General features: G+C 34.2%; 1 protein-coding gene across 3 annotated transcripts in view; it reads right to left on the reverse strand.

Moving 5' to 3' along the window:
- slgA (proline dehydrogenase slgA) overlaps window positions 1-20,323 on the reverse strand; it is a 201,731-nt gene that overhangs the window by 63,420 nt on the left and 117,988 nt on the right. For 2 of the 3 annotated variants that reach the window (XM_081768008.1, XM_081768010.1), the window contains exons 3-4: window positions 16,249-16,289; window positions 11,401-11,544 (exon numbers count right to left, since the gene is read on the reverse strand). In XM_081768008.1, the coding sequence (XP_081624134.1) occupies window positions 11,401-11,544; window positions 16,249-16,289 (185 nt within the window). Of the gene's footprint in view, window positions 1-3,444; window positions 3,507-11,400; window positions 11,545-16,248; window positions 16,290-20,323 lie in introns of those variants that run through there. The other variant, XM_081768011.1, reaches the window with a different exon arrangement.

Raw genomic sequence — 20,323 nt, forward strand, 5'->3', positions numbered from 1 at the left:
GATAAGAAGATGAAATAACATTTACTAATTGCAATTTGATTGTTTATATTAATTTCACATCTTAAATATTGTGCACGAACGTTTCGGGCAATTTTAAGGCGCTAAATCTGGCGATATCGCAACCACTGTTAACTGTACGTATCTACAAGACCACGGACTTAGTTTCTAACACACTATAGATCTGATGTATACTAGTGATACCTAAAGAAAAGATGAAATGGTTATTGGAATAATATTAAAGTACTTTTTATTAATAAATTAAATAATGTTATTCTCGAAGAAAGTTCGGACATTAGATCAATATCTATGCAGTGTGAAGACACTGAGATAGCTTGTTTATACAAAAAGATAGAAAATTGAAGACTGGCTTATGAGATTTAGGGAACACGAATCTGGTAATCTATACGGTGACTAAAAGATGATACGAAAGAACTTCGAATATTTATGCATTACCCGAATAAGATCCTGACATCTAAAAGTTTAAGGCGAAGAGAACTTTCAAGTGTGGTTATGCCAATTACTAAACAAACTGATTTTGAATAGTTATTGCATCGTAAGGAAAATTAACATTTCAAATGACTCATGCACTTATGACTTCAGTATTTCACAAACAACGAAATATTTGGTACTTCTGGTAAGTTTCCTCAGACAAAGAAGTAAGAAGCAAAGAAATACCTGAGTCATGTGATAGTTCATTGGTGAATACACAACAATTTTTAATTATTTTTGTGTGTCAATGTTTCAATTCACGTAATATTTCCATGCCCATTTCGATATTTCTTCTTTGTTCCAACTTCTTATAAAAGCTGTTTAAACGTTTAACTAACAAAAGGTGCAAGTAAGGCATGCCAGAACACTGCAAGTAGCAAACAGTATAACTGAAAAAAATATGCAAAATTCTTACTAAACACATGCCTGGGCACTGCAGATTAAAAAAAAAAAAAGTTTACAGAAGAAGTATTGAAGATCCTTAACGAGATACATGAATGAAATTTAAATTTTTAAATCAACTAACATTCTAAAGTAAGCCTTCGCATTAATATTATACTCCCGAGTTACAAGTATTTCATTTTATGAACTTCGATAATTTTTGTTTCTACTTAAAACATGCATTTGATCAGTTAAATCAAGATTGTTGCATATAGCCAATGCTAAAGTGCATGTTTACACATATAGAACCTTTTATCAATAACGTCGAAACGAATATCCCAATTTGAGTAGAATTTTCGATAACTTACAGGGAACGTAATTCCCTCTAGGTCAAAGAAAATTACAATCAAAAAGCTTGCCATTTCGAAGCTATTGTAAAAAGATAAGTGCACTTTTGTTGCCGACTGTACAGTGTGAACAAGTGAAATTGGATTTTTCCTCCCTCTCCTTTCACTGTATAAAACATGAATTGGATTTTCAACGCTTAAGACGATTTTGAAAGATCCGTTTTGAACAATAAGACTTTTCCTTAAGGATACAAGAGATAGATGCAAAAAATTATGTATACTGATAGAGCAGATTTTCTTTATCAGACAACATTTGTAGACGATAAATACGTACAAACTTAAAATACATTTTCTTTCAAGAGCGTATTTCCTTAAAGATCGTAAGCTTTCGCAGTTTATTTAACTGTTTAGTTGAAGCTTCAAGAAATTACAGTTTACATGTCTCTAGCAATTTCTATGTATATATATTTTTTCAAATAAAAATATAATCTGACAAAGCAAACCCTTATTACTACTAAGCTGTCATAGCTTCAGCAATATAATCACAGATAATGCATCTGATTAAGACAATAATATATTGCTGAAACTGTAACAGATTTGTAATAGTACGTATTTGCTTTCTTGAGATTTTACTTCCATTTAAGTTCTACATAGTTCTAAGGGTAAAGTGAGCAGTATTTAAGCTCAAAGATTTCCTACTAAACTCTTAAATGTGAATAATTTTAAAATTAAAACTGAATGTCTTACATTTGCATGTTTTCAGAAACTTTGGTTAGTTACGTGATGAGGCTTTAGTAACTTAATTTTAACACTTCTGGTTTTTATTTTTTTTTTCAACCAAAATTTCAAGTAGTTTAATGAACTTTAAGACAAGAGTTCGATTCACATTGTCGATTTTCGATTCAATCGTATATTTTATACAGCGAATGTGAGTATACACATTCTACATGTTCTTTTGTTAACTTCTAAACGAATAGGACAAACGTAATTCAGTTTCTGCACTGCACAGAATTAGTTTCTTCTACATACAAGAAAGCCGATTGAAAACTGGTCGAATAATTTCGATGTTATTGACAGAAGAACAGGCAAGAAATATATATTATTTAGCCGGCGACATAATTTGTCAAATGTGGCAACTAAACATTAGGTATCAATTTAGAGAGAGAAAAAAATAGTTACTTTCGAAATCTGGAAATTAAGTTCCTTATGAGACATGTAAACACTGATATATTCTTCAAGATTCACGAAATTGTGTGTGGCGGAATGCATACATTTTTGTGTGGCATATAATCAGCAGTAAGAGTGATATCCACAAGAGAACACATTAATATTCATTTTATTGGAAAAGTTTTGTTGTTGATACAAGAAATGGAAGGAGCAGAATCTTCTCAGCCAACAATTACATTTTTACTTGCTATTCATAACACTACAACATTCAATATTAACGTGTCACGGTCACTACGTGTCAGAGCAACTGTATTAGAATTCTGAACGTACTTTAAAGTAGCTTCCCACACGGGATAAAGATTAAGCTTAGCATTCTACTAGTTTTTATATTTCGATGGTTTATCACGTATTTCACATTTGTACAAATGAAAGGCAAAATAAAGAATAAAGTGAAATTGAATCTCGGTCAACGACTGATAAATTCCACCAATGGCACGGCAGAAATCGCTGGTATATTTCGCAGCAGCTGGGGCTAGTTTTCAATGTTGGAAGAAGATAAACCGAATGATACTTTGACAACTTTGAATTTCGCGTCTTATTCTAGCACGAATTTTGAAAATTTCGGCGTCAAAGATCTATTCCACTCCAATGGTTTCCAATAACTTCAATAATGATCTACCATGGTGTTTCCTCAATGCTTTAGAAAGAGAAATCTCCACTCGCCAGAAAATACGACAGTTAAGCTGCTGTTATCAGTGATTATCTCATGAAGCAGAAACCGAACATCACTCGATAAATATGCCATTTTAGAGTATTAATTCGCCTCAATTACAAAAACTAAGTGTTAAAGTGGAATCTTAATAAGCAGTTAGATACAACTGTATTAGCTTCGCAATTCTATTCTCACACTATTTGGTTATTCATTTCCGACAAAACTTTTCCTTTAGAAACAAGCTGAGAAAATTCTGCTTCAATAAATATTGAATAGTTAATAAATGGTTGATAATGAACTGCAGAAACCTGCAGTTTTGTTTCGCTATTTCAAGTAATTAGAACGTACTCAAAACCACCTTTGCACATCCAACATCTTCCTCATGCCTTATCAGGATTCCTCATCTGAAAGAAAGAATAACGCTGGGGAAGAACAAACAGGAATAATCACACAGGAAGGGAAGCGGTTGTTGGTAAAAATCTTGCTAGATGAAATGGGTCTTCCCTAAAAACCATTCACCTACCAAGAAAGCACGGACTCGTGCGTAAAGGGAAAGGCAAACATTCTCAGGCATTACACTTAAACGAAAGTGTGTCAGTGAGTCCTCTTCATGTCTGAACGAAGGTCAGGTCTGGAAAAGAGTGTTTGCATCACACATATGAAAGCCTTTAAATACTCGACCCGGGGGAAAGTTACTGTGTCCCTGTTCATTAAGAATCGCTTCTCTAATCATATTCATAAATAAGAACTACATCTGTCTATCCCACTCAGTATTAGATGGAAAGAAAAATTCCTTCCATTATCTACATATTACATGAGCTCTAACGTAAGTTCGTTAATTTAATGAAAAATAAATAAATAGCTTAATTACAGCATAAAAGAGGTTCTGTTTGTGGATTTCACAAGTTTTTTCTTTAAGGAAATACTCGAACTAACACATGGTTACGCGTCAAGTTTAACCCGACATCACAGTCCGACGTTTTACTACTCAAACAGAAACGACAAAAGGCTACTCAACTTAAAAAATAAAGCTAAATTGAACAATATAGCTGTTGAACAAAAGTAGATAACCAAGACAAAGCACAAGCAAACATGCCATCATCTATGCTATAATTCTATGATCACTTTTCAGGTAAGTTAGTTCTATTGAAGCTCCTGGAAATAAAGCTTGCTGTATATTGCGACGCACATATTGGTATGCACAAGAAGCTTAATCTAAGCATCAAGCTGCTATCAAGCAGTTACTATGCAAGTGGATTATACATAACGAAATAGTTTGAAAATACCAGTATTATTATTATTATTATTATTTCAGCAGAACATCTCGTTAGTTTCGAGCGTATTTCAGATTTTAAATTCAGCGTATTTCAGATTAAGCTACAACACACACATTCATGTGCATACATACAATTTTCAGTTCAAATTTTAAACGTTAAGTATCTATTTTCTTAATTATTTATTGATCTTCTCACAGAGCATGATTTTTTTTTTTTTTAACTAAGTTTCCTTCAGGGCTGGTAATTTCATCACCACCCATAATTGTATTAAACATCCCTAACATATCTGAATGACACGTTGTCTTTGTATTTGTTCATATTATTTTAATCCCTTAAAATACTTGTGGGATAGACAGAATTTTTTTAAAAAATAAATAAAACATTTTATTTCCAATTACACACTTTCCCCAGGGTTCACACTTTAGAACTGGACTTAATTTGGACTATTTTCAGTAATTGAAGTGGACTTATTTTAAACACAATTTGATCTTCAGAAACAAAACTATCACTAATGATATAAAATGAACAAAAAATCCAGTTCGATGTTTTTTTTTATTTGCACCATATTCGTTTTTTTTTCCTCTTAAAAAAATCCGAAATACTCTTCTTATTGTATAAGCAACTTGCATATTGTGCGAACAAAACAATAGGTTGGCAATCATATTTTTGCTTTTACGAAAACAAACAAGCACTAATGTTTTATTGAACTGAACTTAAATGTTGCAATCATACAAAAACAGATGTGGCAAGAACGAGGTGAGTGGTCTTCTTCCATTATTAAAATAAATAAATAAACACACATTTACGAGCAAAGCAAGTGCTTCAGGCAGCTGGAAGGTTGAGAAATTAAAAGACTCAGTACTTAAAAGTTAAAATAACATTCTAGTGCAGAAATTAATTACTCTGAAGCGTCAGTGGCTGCTTAGTTATGCGCACGCGAATAGATCGAAGTCTAAGATTTCCACATTGCTATTAATTATTTGTATGAGATTATGCTCTAAAATTATTACCTAGTCCTTAATTAAGATCTTTTCTACGTTGCCCTGTATGTAATGGTAACCAATATCAATTCTTGATGATTGACATGACACTTTTTTTTAACGACTAAACCAGATCTAAACTAAACTTCATCTACATTTTATAATATTGGCCATAACTATCCTAAAGAACAAAATACATTAAATAACCTTGTTCTTATTTAGGATTTCTATCGTCTATTGTAATTTCTATTGTTCCTCTATCATACGTTTTTCACACATTTCGTTACAAGTGCCTCATTTTGAAACACACTAATTCCCTGGTACGAAATTTTATAGGAAAAGAATTCAATCGATTTTTCTGTAGACAATATTCTTTATGGATATAAATTCAGTGAAATTTAAAGTATGAAAAAGTTCAACTGAACGGGAATTGAGAACCCGGATCTCCTGGTTATCGTGTCCGTGCGATTAACTAACACGTTACCAAATACGCTTCATAATCAGAAAACAGACCATGCGATCTTCAAGGTTCAGCATTAACTTTAAAAGTGGAAGCCTGCGACTGATCAGTCAGTGGTCTTCGCACATTGTCGTTTGCATACCAGTACGGAAAGCCAGAGATCCAGATCGATTCTCGATTTAGTCGCATATTTTCATTCTGAATTTTCTTTGGTACGATACTCAAAGGCACTAAGCCGATCCATCAACCGGCGATAACTAATTGGACGACATGTGGTCAGCTACTCCTATCGCAGCTGTTATTTGCTTCTTTGACCAGAGTTGCTATCTCTTAGGTAGCTCCCAGTTCTCTTCACGACGCTAAGAGAACGCAGCACTAGCAACGTCTGATTTCCTCTGCAGTCCTCCATCCAAAACTGAAGACTAGCACTGCAGGTTTTTCAGAACTTTGATGGGGTTCTAATTTAAACACGTTATGATTTCTTTCTTTGCAAGTGCTACAATACAAGAGTTAGAATGAAGCTAAGATCCAAGGGTTTAGATATTTTCAGAACATTTTTATACTACATACGCATGAATTGAACCGAAGATCTACAAAATCCTCAGCATTTTTGAGAAAGATCAGAAAAAAATTTTTCAGTCCCTTTTTGTTGAAAGAGGCAAAACAGAACTCGCATTTTGCTTAAATGCAAATAAAGAGCAAAATTTTACTTCCTTTCCCATCTAGTAAAAGCAATGCTTAAAACCTCCACATTCACTATAAAAAATATCCCGTGAAAGACAAACAGAAAACAAAAAATATATTATTTTCATGACAAGAACACACAGAAGAAAGCATAAGAAATAAGAAGCGTCTGATCTTTTACGAAGTGGTGTTTGGGTAGTACAAAATAAATTAAAAAATAAAATTAGAGAAAATGTCTATTCAGAAGAAACTAGCAAAAATCTAGAAAATGTGTATTATTAAACAATCATGGATTTCACCAGATAAGTAACAAGGAATGATTTGGAGAAATTCCGATACATGAAAATAACACACAGAGCAAAAATAAACAGCTACAAGGTCTAGAGATTAATAAAATTATACGAAAATATATAGTATGAAATTCCAAGGTATTTTGCAGCATCTGTATTCCATAAATATTACTTCATAATTAACTGAAATACAAATTTAGCGCTAAACAGTCTAGAATACACAAATTACTTTATACAAGGAGAACAGAAGAGCAAACGCACACAATCGAACTATTGGACACAAAAGCAACATCAATGCGTATGAAAGCTATCTGCAACGCATGAAACTGTCCACCGTTACAAGTTTTCAAAGAAAAGAATTAATAACCAAGTAAAATACTTTACTACTATTCAATGTGGAAGTATTTTAATACCTTTATTTTCATCTGTCTAGGCACGGTCACCAGCAGAAATGCAAGTATTTAGTAGAGACAATGCAAATATTTTAAATACTTCAACAAAAACATGTTAACTCATAATAATAATAATAATAATAATAATAATAATAATAATAATAATAATAATAATAATAATAATAATAATAATAATAATAATAATAATAATAATAATAATAATAATAATGTAAAGCACTAGAATATTTCAAATTGTTGAACTGTCGCTTATATTTGTTTTGAGGACACGAGTTTGTGTGTTGCAATGTTAAAATATTATCCAATTTCTCTAACATCTGTTCATAAGTCCTGTTGTTGTCTGTAGCTGGGTAAACGGAATTTATTATAGTAATAATATCATATCCAAAATTACTAAGGAATTTAATTATATTATTATATATTAATTTTCCGTTTATTTTATATAAGTTAATTCCTTGCAATACTTCGACATGACTAATAAGTATACACGAAGCACGGTTAAATGATAACGCAACAAAGCAAAGACCTAACATTTTGCTTTGCCTGTGAAATGACGCATCCAATTATTATGATTACAAAGGGATCCGCACATGTATTCTCTCACCATTTCCACATGAGAGCGTTGATACACCAGCCAATGTGTTGATATAATGCCGAATATCTCATGAACGTGAGAAGATATTACTGTCGGGTCAAAAAAATTACACAAAGTTGCATCCCAAAAATGAAAAGCAGTACGGATGAGAGCAGAGCCGTCGCCGCGATCTATACTAATGATGTTAAAATCCAAATAACATTATTTAAACAGAAAGTGTTTTCAAATAATGGTTTGAATAACTAATAATGTATTTATATCTTATGGATTATATCATTACAGTTTCATAAAATGTGTACCCTCAGGGGAATTCAAATTTTTCCCATACACCCGTTCTCCCTGTGTGGAGAACTGGTATTTCAGCTACTTTTTCGAATAATTGTTCCAACATTGAAAACTAATACAGTAGTGAGGGGTGACTTTAAACAAAATTGAGGAAATCTTAGGGCTCAGTATTTCACACAGAATAACCTGTTACTTAATTGTAACAAACACAAAATGCATCATTAATTATTATATTCTTGTAACAGGTTAATCTGTGTAATACTGAACCCTAAGATTCCCTCAGTTTTTGTTGTCATCCCATCGGTCAAAGTCACCCCTTACCACTAATCTCTATACATGAATATAACGCGAGGTCTCCACAGATGAGGAGTATATGTATGAATCTGCCTATGGGGATCCCCAATGCACGAAGACTGCTCCCATTTATACGTCATCGCTAGAGACCGGATTTTAAGGTGCAAAAATGTGGTAGCAAAAAGGGAATAAAAGGGGCTGAAAAATCATTCGAAAGGGTGGGAAAAAAAAGGCGCTAATAGGATATCTTTATTAAGTACTACAGTATACAGTTACATGAACATTCTTTATTCATCACATCAGCAAATGCTGTTAATATCTTGGCTTTAAACATTGGACATAAATTCCAAGTTGTTTTATTTAATCCCAAACTTGTACAACATTCAACATTCTTGTAATAAAATTGTTGTTAAAACCAATTGTTATTTTAAAAAAACATTTAGCAATATTGTGGCTTAGGAAACTGTTACATACTACTGGGTCTTCAGAAACTGGTTATACTTGATTATGCACAACATTTTTTGTTTTCGAATGTTAGTTTCTGTTGCTTGGGGCTCAGGAGATCCTTGTATGTGGAGAAACTTCGTCCGACAACAACGGAAACCAGTGATACATATCTTGTAAGTACATGGACAGGAAGTTCAGTTGACATTGCAAAAGTTTCTATGTCAGGATTGTTTCGCAAATTCAGTTCAAATTTATCCCTAACAAATCCGTCAAAATTTCATCTAAATTTAATGTAATGTTATGTGTAAACTAGATTGAACATAAAACATATTCTTCTGTCCATAAAAAAAAAAAAAAAAAAAAAAAAAAAAAAAAAAAAAAGGACAATAAGGGTGCTGAAGGCTAAAAGAAGTAAAAATAAAAAAAAATTGAATCTAGCAAAAAAGGTGTAACATTCACTAAAAACGTGCAACAAAGTGCGTTCATTTCAGTTCATTTTATGTCCGGAAATACATATTTTGAATTTTGGTTGTTATAACAACTTCATTTTAGAAAAGGTGCTGCACCTTAAGGGGGCAGACTAAATATTTTTAAAAAAAACTAAACATTTTTCTTTTGCCCGTTTTCGTAAGTGAAAAGAGATAATGAAATGCAACTTACCACAATAATAGATAATGTTATTCTACACCCCAAAATACGAATAGGAAGAATTTTCAGTGTTGCCATCCATAGAAATTACAATGTGACCAAAATTTGAATTACCCAAAAAGGCAGCGACTAAAAAAATGAACTCAACGGTAATTGATGACTTATCATTCTGTGTCTGTTCCTTGTTAACCACATTTTAAATAATGTTTGTATTTATTTTGTAATAACATTTATTTTATAACAACTTTTTTAAGTTATTACAAAATAAAGACAAATAATATTTAAAAAGTAGTTGACAAGGAACAAAGACAGCATGATAAGTCATCAATTACCGTTGTGTTCATTTTTCTAGTCCCTGCCTTAACCTAGATTTTTGGGTAATTCAAATTCTGATCACATTGTAATTTCTATGGATGGTAACACTGAAAATTCTTCCGATTCGTATTTTGGGGTGTAGAATAACATTATCTATTATTATGGTAAGTTGCATTTCATTATCTCTTTTCACTTACGAAAAAAAGACGAAAGAAAATTTGTTAGCTTTTGAAAACATATTTAGTAGTCTGCCGCCTTACAATCCGCTCTCTAGTCATCGCATTTGTGGGCTGCGACTTTGTAATCTTTTGGGTCGACAGAGACTTTTCCTTGTCCATTAGGTGTTCTGTATATATCAGTGCCTTTGCCAGTGTTTCAGTGTGTCTAGCGTGAAAACTGTGCCGCTTTTGACTCAAGGTTCAGTACACAATTTCTGCTTAATCTCTTGTCCACTATCACTAATTCTAGTTTGTTGGTGTATTATCTTACCACCCTATGAAGTATTCTTCTAAATGTGTAAGCAGTACTTGTACTCTGCGTGTATATCAAGGAGCAAATACAGCTGTGCTAATGTCTAAATTTCCTTCTCGCTTGTTTTACCATTTACCTGTGTTTTAACCATACAGAGTAGTGCCACGCCAACTGACACATTTCAAACTTGAATCTTGCGCAGACGTGATAACTTATATTGTTGGCGGGGTGTGAACCGAATGAGTAAAGAACGTCAAGTTATATGATCAGTAGCAATGGAGCACAGAATATTGTATTATCTCAGTTCGTAATTATTATGAAACTAAATCTGTTAGAAGGTTTTAAGACAAAACTTTAACGTTAGTCGAAATGATAAGGTTCCGTTTCTTATCATACTAGCTTTGGTGAAGAACTTAGAAGAGACTGGTAGTGTGTTGGATGTGAAACCTGGAGCTCCAAGAACGGTGAGAACTCTTGAGAACGTGGAGAGACCAAAGTTTCGTTTAAAAATAAATAAATAATAATAATAATAAAAGGAATTTCTGGCAAACAATTTTGTAATGACTACGAAATGAAGTAACACGATGTTCTGTGCTCCAATACTACATTGCTACTGACCATATAACGTGGCGTGCTTTCCTTTTTCGATTCCCACCCCGCCAACCAATATAAGTTATTACGCCTGCGCAAGATTCAAGTTTGAAATTTATCAGTCGGCTTGGCATCACCCTGTATCATGTTCCGAAGACTCTACGAGCAAAGAAAAAGTATTGACAAGTTTTGTACTTGTGTATTAATTCCTTTCTTCGCAGAACCTATAAAGATGACTCAGGCAAATGAATTACCACTTATCGACACGGCACTCCAACAAAACAATTATTCAAAGAACAATATGTTCCTTAAATTCACGATCAGTCCTTTAAATTATCAACCCAGTTACCTGACAGCACTTTCTAATACCAGACTACAGTTAGTCTCTCACACCTGATTCCTGCCACCGCCATACATTCAATCTGCCTTTCACACTACTTCAAATATTGTCAAAAGAAAAACCCAGCAAACTTCAATTGCAAATTCAACAAATGTAAATGAAAAACTAATTGTGCCAAGTAAACAAGAAACCAATATGTAATGAGTAATCAACGTACCTGCCACTGCTTCAATACATCTTAAGAAATTCTCCATGTTACGTTCGCACGTCGCTTCGTTTAAGTAGAAATATGTTCTTGCACCTTCCACCTTGTAACGGCGATCAGCGAATTCACGGTGGGCATGATATTTTTTAATAGTTCCTAAAAACCAAATGAATGGAATTCATGAATATTCTTGAATCTTCATTTCAGAGACGTCTTAGGCTAAAATTACGAGAATCAAATTTGTAAAATAAGAAAATATGTAAATAGTTGGGTATGTAAGTTCTGTGTACTATACAAATTTGTATAATTAATATTTTGTCCATTTGTAGAACATTTACATTCTTATGCAACACTTAAGTTGTAAATGGCAGGACATAATATCAACGTAGGCTCTGACTCACGACTGGGACATGCATCTTGTGTAGTTGACGGTACATTGACTAGTACAGGGTGTCTACTAAAATTCCACAATGATATTTCGTGACTTTTCCGTGACATTTTCTTTACCAAATCATAAAATTTCCTAACATTTTCAAGAGCGAATTTGGGTGCGAATTAGACTGAATTTTCATCCATGCGATACAAACGTACTTTGCTTGCGATTTGGTAGCGTCTAAAGCCGACCATAGACATTTTTGGTGTTGAATTCTGATGTTTTATAGAACAAAATTTTCCAATCTGTACTTACATTTGCACAGTTAAAAAAATCGTGACCCAAAAGCTAAATTTCGTGACTTTTATGACAGTTTTCTCATTTCGTGACTTTTCCGTGACTTTCGTGGCCGATAGACACCCTGTAGTATGGAGATAGTAAGAGCCTGACTTACTAAAAATACAAAATTTACTATTTTTCTTTTGCTTGTTTATTCATAAGTGAAAGGAGATAATGAAATGCAACTTATCTACAATCATAGATGATGTTGCAATCATACATGATGTTATTCTACAACAGAAAATATGAACCAGAATTTTCAGTGTTTCTATCCATAGAAATTACAGTGTTGCAAAAATAACTCCCCCGAAATCTCAGTTAGGGCAGCGACTAGAGGAACGAACTTAACTGCATTTGATTACGTAGCATGTTGTCTCGAAATCCTGTGACCTATTTTTTATATAATAATTGTATTTAGTTTGTAATAAACGATAGTTTTAATATACAGTTATTAAAATTAAATAATAATATTGTTTAAAAAAGTAGTTTACAGGATATCAACACAACATGATACGTAATCAAATGAAGTTGAGTTCGTTCCACTAGTCGCTGCCTTAACTTAGATTTTGGAGGAATTGTTATTCTGGCAACACTGAAAATTCTTCAGGTTCATATTTTCTGTTGTAGAATAACATTATCTATGATTCTGATAAGTTGCATTTCATTATCTCCTTTCACTTATGAAAAACAAGCAAAAGAAAAATGGTAAAGACTCTTAATTCTTACAGTATGGGCCGCGCCCCACCATACTATCTCACCTGCAGGAGATGGATTATGAGAGAGGATCAGAAACTAAAGTTACAAGGCCAATATTTCTGGAGTTTCGTCTATTATAGAGGAATTTACGGTCATGTTAATATATGGAGCTGGCAACTGTGTAGAGTTTCAGCCACTCGCCACTTACGGCGCTAGTTGTAGGTAAACACAAATGGCGACTCGCTTGGAAAACTGGTCTCGTGAAGAAGTCTGCTCAGTTATTCGATTTCTGTGGAAGAAACATGTTACAGCGGCTAAATTCACCGGTAGCTGGTAGAGGTATATGGAGAGACTAATATCTCGTCAGCATGTCGCAGAATGGCGTTGAAGTTGAAAGTTTGGGGCTGGTAGAGAAAACTACATTTGAACTACAGAAAGAAATTTTAAGAATTTCGATGACAAAGCAATAAGAGAATTTCTTGCCGACAACTATTTCAAGATATTGTACCGTTACAAAGTCTATATTCGTATTGTTATAGTACATAGTTAAATAGAACTCAAAATTACATACTGATTAAACGTGAGCACGTAGAAGAAATTACCTTCGTTATAATTCAACATAGAAGCTATATATATATATATATATATATATATATATATATATATATATATATATATATAATGTCTTCACCGACGAGGAGCGTAGTGGTCAATCCAGCACAGCATCAGATTTGAACACAGCTTGCGTGCAGGTGCTGATTCACGACAGGACAACTGTAGGTTCATGTTACGGCACCCGTTCTTCCACTTGGAGGTAGTCGCTTCGCTTCGGATGAGAAGTGAAACATTTCGTGACAATGTAGCTGAACACGCAAGGACAGTATTTTTTTTTTTTTTTTACCAGGAGAGAATCTTGAAACTCATCCCACGATGCGACAAGTGCCTCAACCAATATGGAGACTATTGGCTGTATTAGTTGTATGAAATAATATATACACGTTCCACTACAGGCTTTGTAACTTTACTTTCTGATCATCCCTCGTACAAGACTATGCCACTGATCCAAGCTTGAACATTTAACCAGTTTTGATTTTATCTTAGACATTAGTCAAACTATATTAAAGGAAATATGCTTTAATGTTACCTCTTCATTTGCAGGTTACATAGTACAACATTAGAATTCAAGTCTAAAAAGATGACAACTAAGGTATTTACTCCTCAGTTATTAAAATGATCGAATTTAGCCATAAATTTGAATAATTCTCCAAATAAAATTTTAAGGATCGTATCACATTTAACGGTTGCCCCAGTGTAGTAAATTATGAAGGAGACTATGGACTTTGCTACAGAATACGCGTATAAAATATAGTCACAAACTATGATTTCGGGGCAGCTGTAGCAAGGAGAGACATTTGAACTACAGAAAGAAATTTTAAGAATTTCGAGGACAAAGCAATAAAAGAATTTCTTGCCGACAACTATTTAAAAGATATTGTACCGTTACAAAGTCTATATTCGTATTGTTATAGTACATAGTTAACTAGAACTCAAGATTACATACTGAATAAACGTGAGCACTATTATAATACACGTAGAAGAAATTACCTTCATATAATTCAACATAGAAGCAATATATATCAAAATAATAAGAGTACATGTATTAAATTACATAATATTCTATTTCCGTTAAAAAAAAAAATAAAATTAAGCAACTGCTTGAACGTTATTTTACGGGATATTGTGTTTATATTATTGATAAGTATTAATATCATAATTAGAATATTGTTCCGACGATGCATTCTTATAGCTACTAATCTTCAGACATCTGATACACAGAGTGTCCATAAAAATACTTCATTCTTTAAAATGGTATTATGTCGCTTTCGATAATCGTATTCAAAAGAAATTGGTCATATTTAAAAGAAAAAACTCAAATATTTTTGTGTATGGCAACAATGGACAACAATGTCAATAATGAAACATAGAAAAAGTAAATTCACTCATGTTTACTTTGTGATTAGTCGATATTGGTTCATTGTTGGATATTTAGCAGGCAGTTGCTGTTTCCGCTGGAGGTCACTTGGGATGTTTTTATGTTTTTGTACTGTTATGCCGTAATGTGCTAACGTAAATTTATTTCCTTTCGTTGTGTTGTGTTACTATTAAAGAATAAATTTTAAGGAGTTACGGCAACTCCAGACGAACGAAGTTGGTGTGTTTTGGAATATCACAGCACGCTGAGTCTGGTGCAGATTAGGCAAAGGTTTCAACATCAGGCTCCTACACACACGTCAATTTTAAAGTGGTACCACGATTTTGTGGATCGTGGCTGCATATGTCAAAGGAAAGGCCATTCAGGGAGACCATCTGTCAATTGTGAAACAAGTGGCCGCCGAGGTCGCCTGACTCGACAGTATGACTCCTTTCTATGGGGTTACGTAAAGGATTGTGTCTATGTACACTCATGTCCAAAATGATTGTCGCATATCTATAACTGTCTTCTTGTAAGATTTGATAATGATTTTGCAGGGTACTTTTAATACTGATACTATGTGTATAATCGGGAAATGTATATTTGTGGTAAATTTCATAGAAGAAGAATTATAAGTACGAAAATTAGAATGAGTAAAACAAAATGTTGCTAAATGGACAAGAAAGTTTTATTTTCGTTTTATTGTTCTTATTTACTGCTCTTTTGACATGAAATTTGCCACATACATGTCTTTGTCGATTATACACATACTAACGTCATAAGAAATACCGGACGGATTCGTTATCAAATTATACTCCTACAACAACATATTTATAGACATGCGACAATAATTTCGGACATGTGTGTACGTCAATTGCCTCGAAACCTACAAGAAGTGTAAGTTCATATCAGTGCTGCCATCCAGTCCATATCATCAGATATGTTGGAGCGTGTGTGGCTTGAATGGGAATATCGTCTTGATGTCTGCATCGCCACTCGTGGGGTCCGCATTCAATGTCTATGAGGTATACTGAAAAAATATAAGTTTTTCTTTGAAATGTGACCAATTTCATTTAAATACAATTATCTAAAGTGACGTAATACCACTTTAAAGTATAATAATATATTTAAGGACACGCTGTATTTATACCGCAACTACTTTCTAGAAATGGTTTAGTTAAAGAAAAATTGAACCTTTTCAAATAGGAAAGGGTTTAACAGAGTCTTTCACGAGAACCAATGGTTCTTAGTGACTGTGTATTCATTTATGCCTCAGTTCTGGTTCTTAACATCCCTTCCTCCCTTCCCCCTTTCCACTAATTTCAACGCTGAAATATTGTTACTTTTTTAGATGAATATCAGCTTATGTCAATCGTGGATTATTAGCGTTCCGAATTATAGCAGTTAAATGTGATATGAAGGGCGTAGACGTCCCAATCACCATAATATTTCAGCACTATTAAATACATTGTCAACGTACCTTCTGCTGCCAAATCATCACCAGCCTCCGATATACAGCCCCTAAAATGAAAAGGAAATAAAAGACTAAAAATATTAGATAACAAGTCCACCTTCATATTATAATAAATCTTATCTGTAAAACAAACCGCATTAATCAAAGTGTCCTAGAACAGAAAACAAATATAGCTGAGCGTTAGCAACAAAAGAAATTGCTATCCTAGTTCAATTACTGACCGGCTTGAGAAATTGTATCGCCCATTCGTCAAGCACTGACTAAATGAGTAGAAACGTGATCAATAACTTAAGATAGAATCCTGTCAAAAAGCACATGGTAACAGGTGGATCAAATCTGTATTCTATACTATTTTATTCATTTTAATAACAATAATAAATTTAATTTTGCTTCTCTTTCAGAGAGCAAGTACGTTTTTTGAAAGTCAATCTGAGTAACTGAAATTTTAAAAGAACAGATTTTTTGCCGACTATATAACACAGCTGATGGCATTACCATAATGCATACCAAGTACAAACAAAAGCAGCTCCATCTCCTTACACAAAAGACGATCGTAATAACACTCAGGGGAAACTATCGTGCCTTCCAATATAAGTTTTACTGTCATCACTTATTCCAATCAAAAACTGGTTCATTTTTAAAATTTATAGCTGGATGTAAAAATTTCGTTTATATCTGTACATAAGAAATCAAATTACTGACATTTATAGGCTACACAGTTCTATAACGAAAGGAGATTTTTAATGAAAATAGCGAAACTTTTAAAAATTATGGAATGCTAAGAGACTGTTGGCTTGAAACGTCAGTATGGAATTACTGTTGAAACTTACAGTTGTTGGTAATATAAGCAAAAAATGGTTTATATATATTTTAACCACCGATAAATAACTTATAATGTAGTGAGTCAAGTTAATAAAGGTTGTTTGTATATCTTGCCAATTTGGAAATTAGATTTGTGTGTAGCCAATGGTGTAGATTTGGATTACACTACAGTTCATATGATTTGGCGAATAAGACGCTCCATGGAAAGTAGTTATTTGTGATTTTAATTATGGACATATAGTAGAAAGGATATTACTGTGTGGGGGGAGGGGAGGGTCTATAGCGAGAAAACTATTTTGGAAATTACCCCAAGGGAACCTTACAACAAAAAAATTATTCGCTTGGAAAGTGCTTTACGAGGATAGAAGTACACAACAATCACATGTCTGATATCTGGTTTTAGAAAGTAAGGAAAGATGCTAGATTTGATAACGCGCCTTTTAAAATGTGCTACTATAGAAACTGTTAATGATTGTCGAGTGGTTGGTATAGCCTAGCAGTACTCTACTTTCCCTCGTGCACTAAACATAATGAGAATAACTAACTTCATAATATATTCTCCAAGCTCTCGACCTCAGACAGCAATCTTTCCCAAATGTAGTGACAGGTATTTCCTGTTTAATCGTATTTCCTATTGTCATCCCTTTTTATTTTTGTATTCCTTGAGAAATACCGCCACTGTAGGTCGAAATTACCCCGAATACATTATGAAACAATTGGTAAAAGGGCTTGTTTAAATTGTGAACACTTTTAATCGTTTATAGCTACAAAATAAAATGAGAGAAAAAAGGGAATGGTAAAAGCATGTTGTAAACAGTATTTTATTTTATATGCCATGGTGCGTTCATGGGCTTCATTTAAGCGATTATTTTAAGGATGAGAATTTCATCAATCCCATTCAATGGCCATAGCTCAACAAGGGAGAGCTAACTAAGCAGTTTATTATTATTATTATTATTATTATTATTATTATTATTATTATTATTATTTGCATTATTAACAGTACGGTTTATCATTTCCTTGTTTGCATTTATTGTTGAGTCCCCTTTAGTGTACAGCCATTGCAGAGGGGGCATTAACTGCAGATTTTACTTTCGCCTTCATATAAATCTCCAGGTTTTTAGTCCTATACTACTCTTCAAGGAGGAGGCCGCGGTGGGTGGCTCAGTGGTAGAGCGTTTACCTCTTGTGCGTGGTCTCCTTTGTTCGATCCCAGCTCGCGTCAAGTGAGCTTTGTGGTGCACAAACACCTGTGCGTGGGTTTTCTCGGGCTTCTCCCGTTTACTACCACTTTCTTCATTTCTCATCATCACCGTCTCCTTTAGCCTAGCCGGCATAATCGTGGGACGTAAAACAAAGATTTCATTTACTCTCCAAGGCCATCCTTCTTTCTCCAATTCCCTGAGAATTTTATTCAGAAGAACTGCAGTTTTAGACCATTTTGAGACATTACCTTTTATTGTAACACGATCCCAAGCCTGGGTATGTCACCTAAGACGTGCCTAGAAGATCAAAAATAGTCCTCCTCAGCATCGACAACCTTTTGCCAAAGTTCTGAAAGGCCATGGATTCCATTGCGGTAGAACTTTGTGGCAGTGAAGCGAAGAAGGTATCAAGTGCATTTCGCACCTCTACCACGGATTTGAACTGGCGTCCTCTAAGGTGATTGTCCAAGGAATGGAACAGGTGATAATCGGACGGTGCAATGTCTGGGGAGTATGGTGGATGCAATAGTTTCCCATCCAAGGCGTAGAATGGTGTCCTCGGTCATCCCAGCCACGTGGGGCTTAGCGTTGTCTTGTAACAGAAGTGCTGGCTCCAGAGCTTTGAGTTTTTCTTGAACACGGCTCAATTGCTAACAGTACACAGTTGCATTGATGCTCTGACCAACTAGCAGCAGTTCCCGATGCACGATGCCGCGAGCAGTTCAAACACACAGGGGAACCTTCTTCTGGTGCAGTGCTGGTTTAGTCTGTTTTGGAACCGGTTCATGAGATGCTAACCAATGATGGCGCCGTGGAGCTTCATACAGGACCCACTTCTTATCAAATGTCAACACCCTGTCCAGAAATGGCTCCTTCCTCAGATGAGACAAAAGAAAAACAGGTGTCTGCTCGCGTTGTCTTCTGACACGGGGTCAAATCATGTGGGACCCATTGATCCAACTTTTAGAGCTTCCCAAGTTGATGGAGGTGCTGTCGAGTGTTTCGTTACAGTCCTTAAACTTGTTAAACCACCTCTGCACTATCCGTGTAGTCACGACACCCTCACCAAAGGCCTGGCATATCTTCCGCCCCGCTGCAGTGGAGTTTGATCCCAGTTTGAACTCATACAGCATACACAACCTTATGACGCTCTGTGGAGGTCCCATGTTTATTGTCCTTACGCAAGTTCATGGTGTAACTGAACTGCCATAACCAGGGAGTAAGTTGGATAAACCCACGCCAACAAATGACCTTCGCCTTATTTCCATTTGCATTCAACTCACGATGTGAGGGCCAATTTAAGACAGACTTCTACAAAAAGCGACAGAACTTTCTTGGTTACCTTTATACGTTGAAAATTTGAGATCGGTCTCGTAGTTCAAGCGGTGCGAAGTCAGTCACTGTCATTTATTTTATATTATATATAATTTTTAAAAAATATACCAATAGTAACACCAAATAGGAAAAATCTAAAAAGTAACCTTAGAGCAAGCTAACTATTCCACATGGGTCATTCCATGTCAAATCACCCAGAGCACTGTGCTTCAATGTCTCAGATTCTCTTCAAAATTTTTTCATACATAAATACCAATGAAATTATGCTAAATTAATTTTTTTCCGATTTTTTGGATGAGAAATGGGCCGGAGAGACATTTTTGAAAAATGTGAATTTTACTTCAATTTCACTATTTGGCACTCAACATTATGAATCTATATTACCATAACTTCCTTATTTTTGAAGTTACTGGGCTCATCCAGGTGACAAATAAAAGCTTATTTTTTGCTCTTTCAGTTAATCTTAAGTAACCTTGCAAAAGGCTACACTGTCAAACATTAATGGCAGGGTTGGCTGGTTTAAACCAGCTGTTTCTTTTTTTTTTTTTATCTGGTTTAAACCAAAAAGAAAAAGAACGAAAAATGTTTTAAATCGTGTGAACTTCATGGTGACGTTTCCACATATCAAATCATCTGCATTAGTTTTATCTCCTTTTCACTTTTTAATCAAGGTGTCCCATGTTCAATTCTCTGTCGAACCACAACCTTTCTTTCATGTG

Source organism: Thermobia domestica, chromosome 8 (assembly GCF_964235325.1).
Source record: "Thermobia domestica chromosome 8, izTheDome1.hap1.1, whole genome shotgun sequence".
Lineage (NCBI taxonomy): Eukaryota > Metazoa > Arthropoda > Insecta > Zygentoma > Lepismatidae > Thermobia > Thermobia domestica.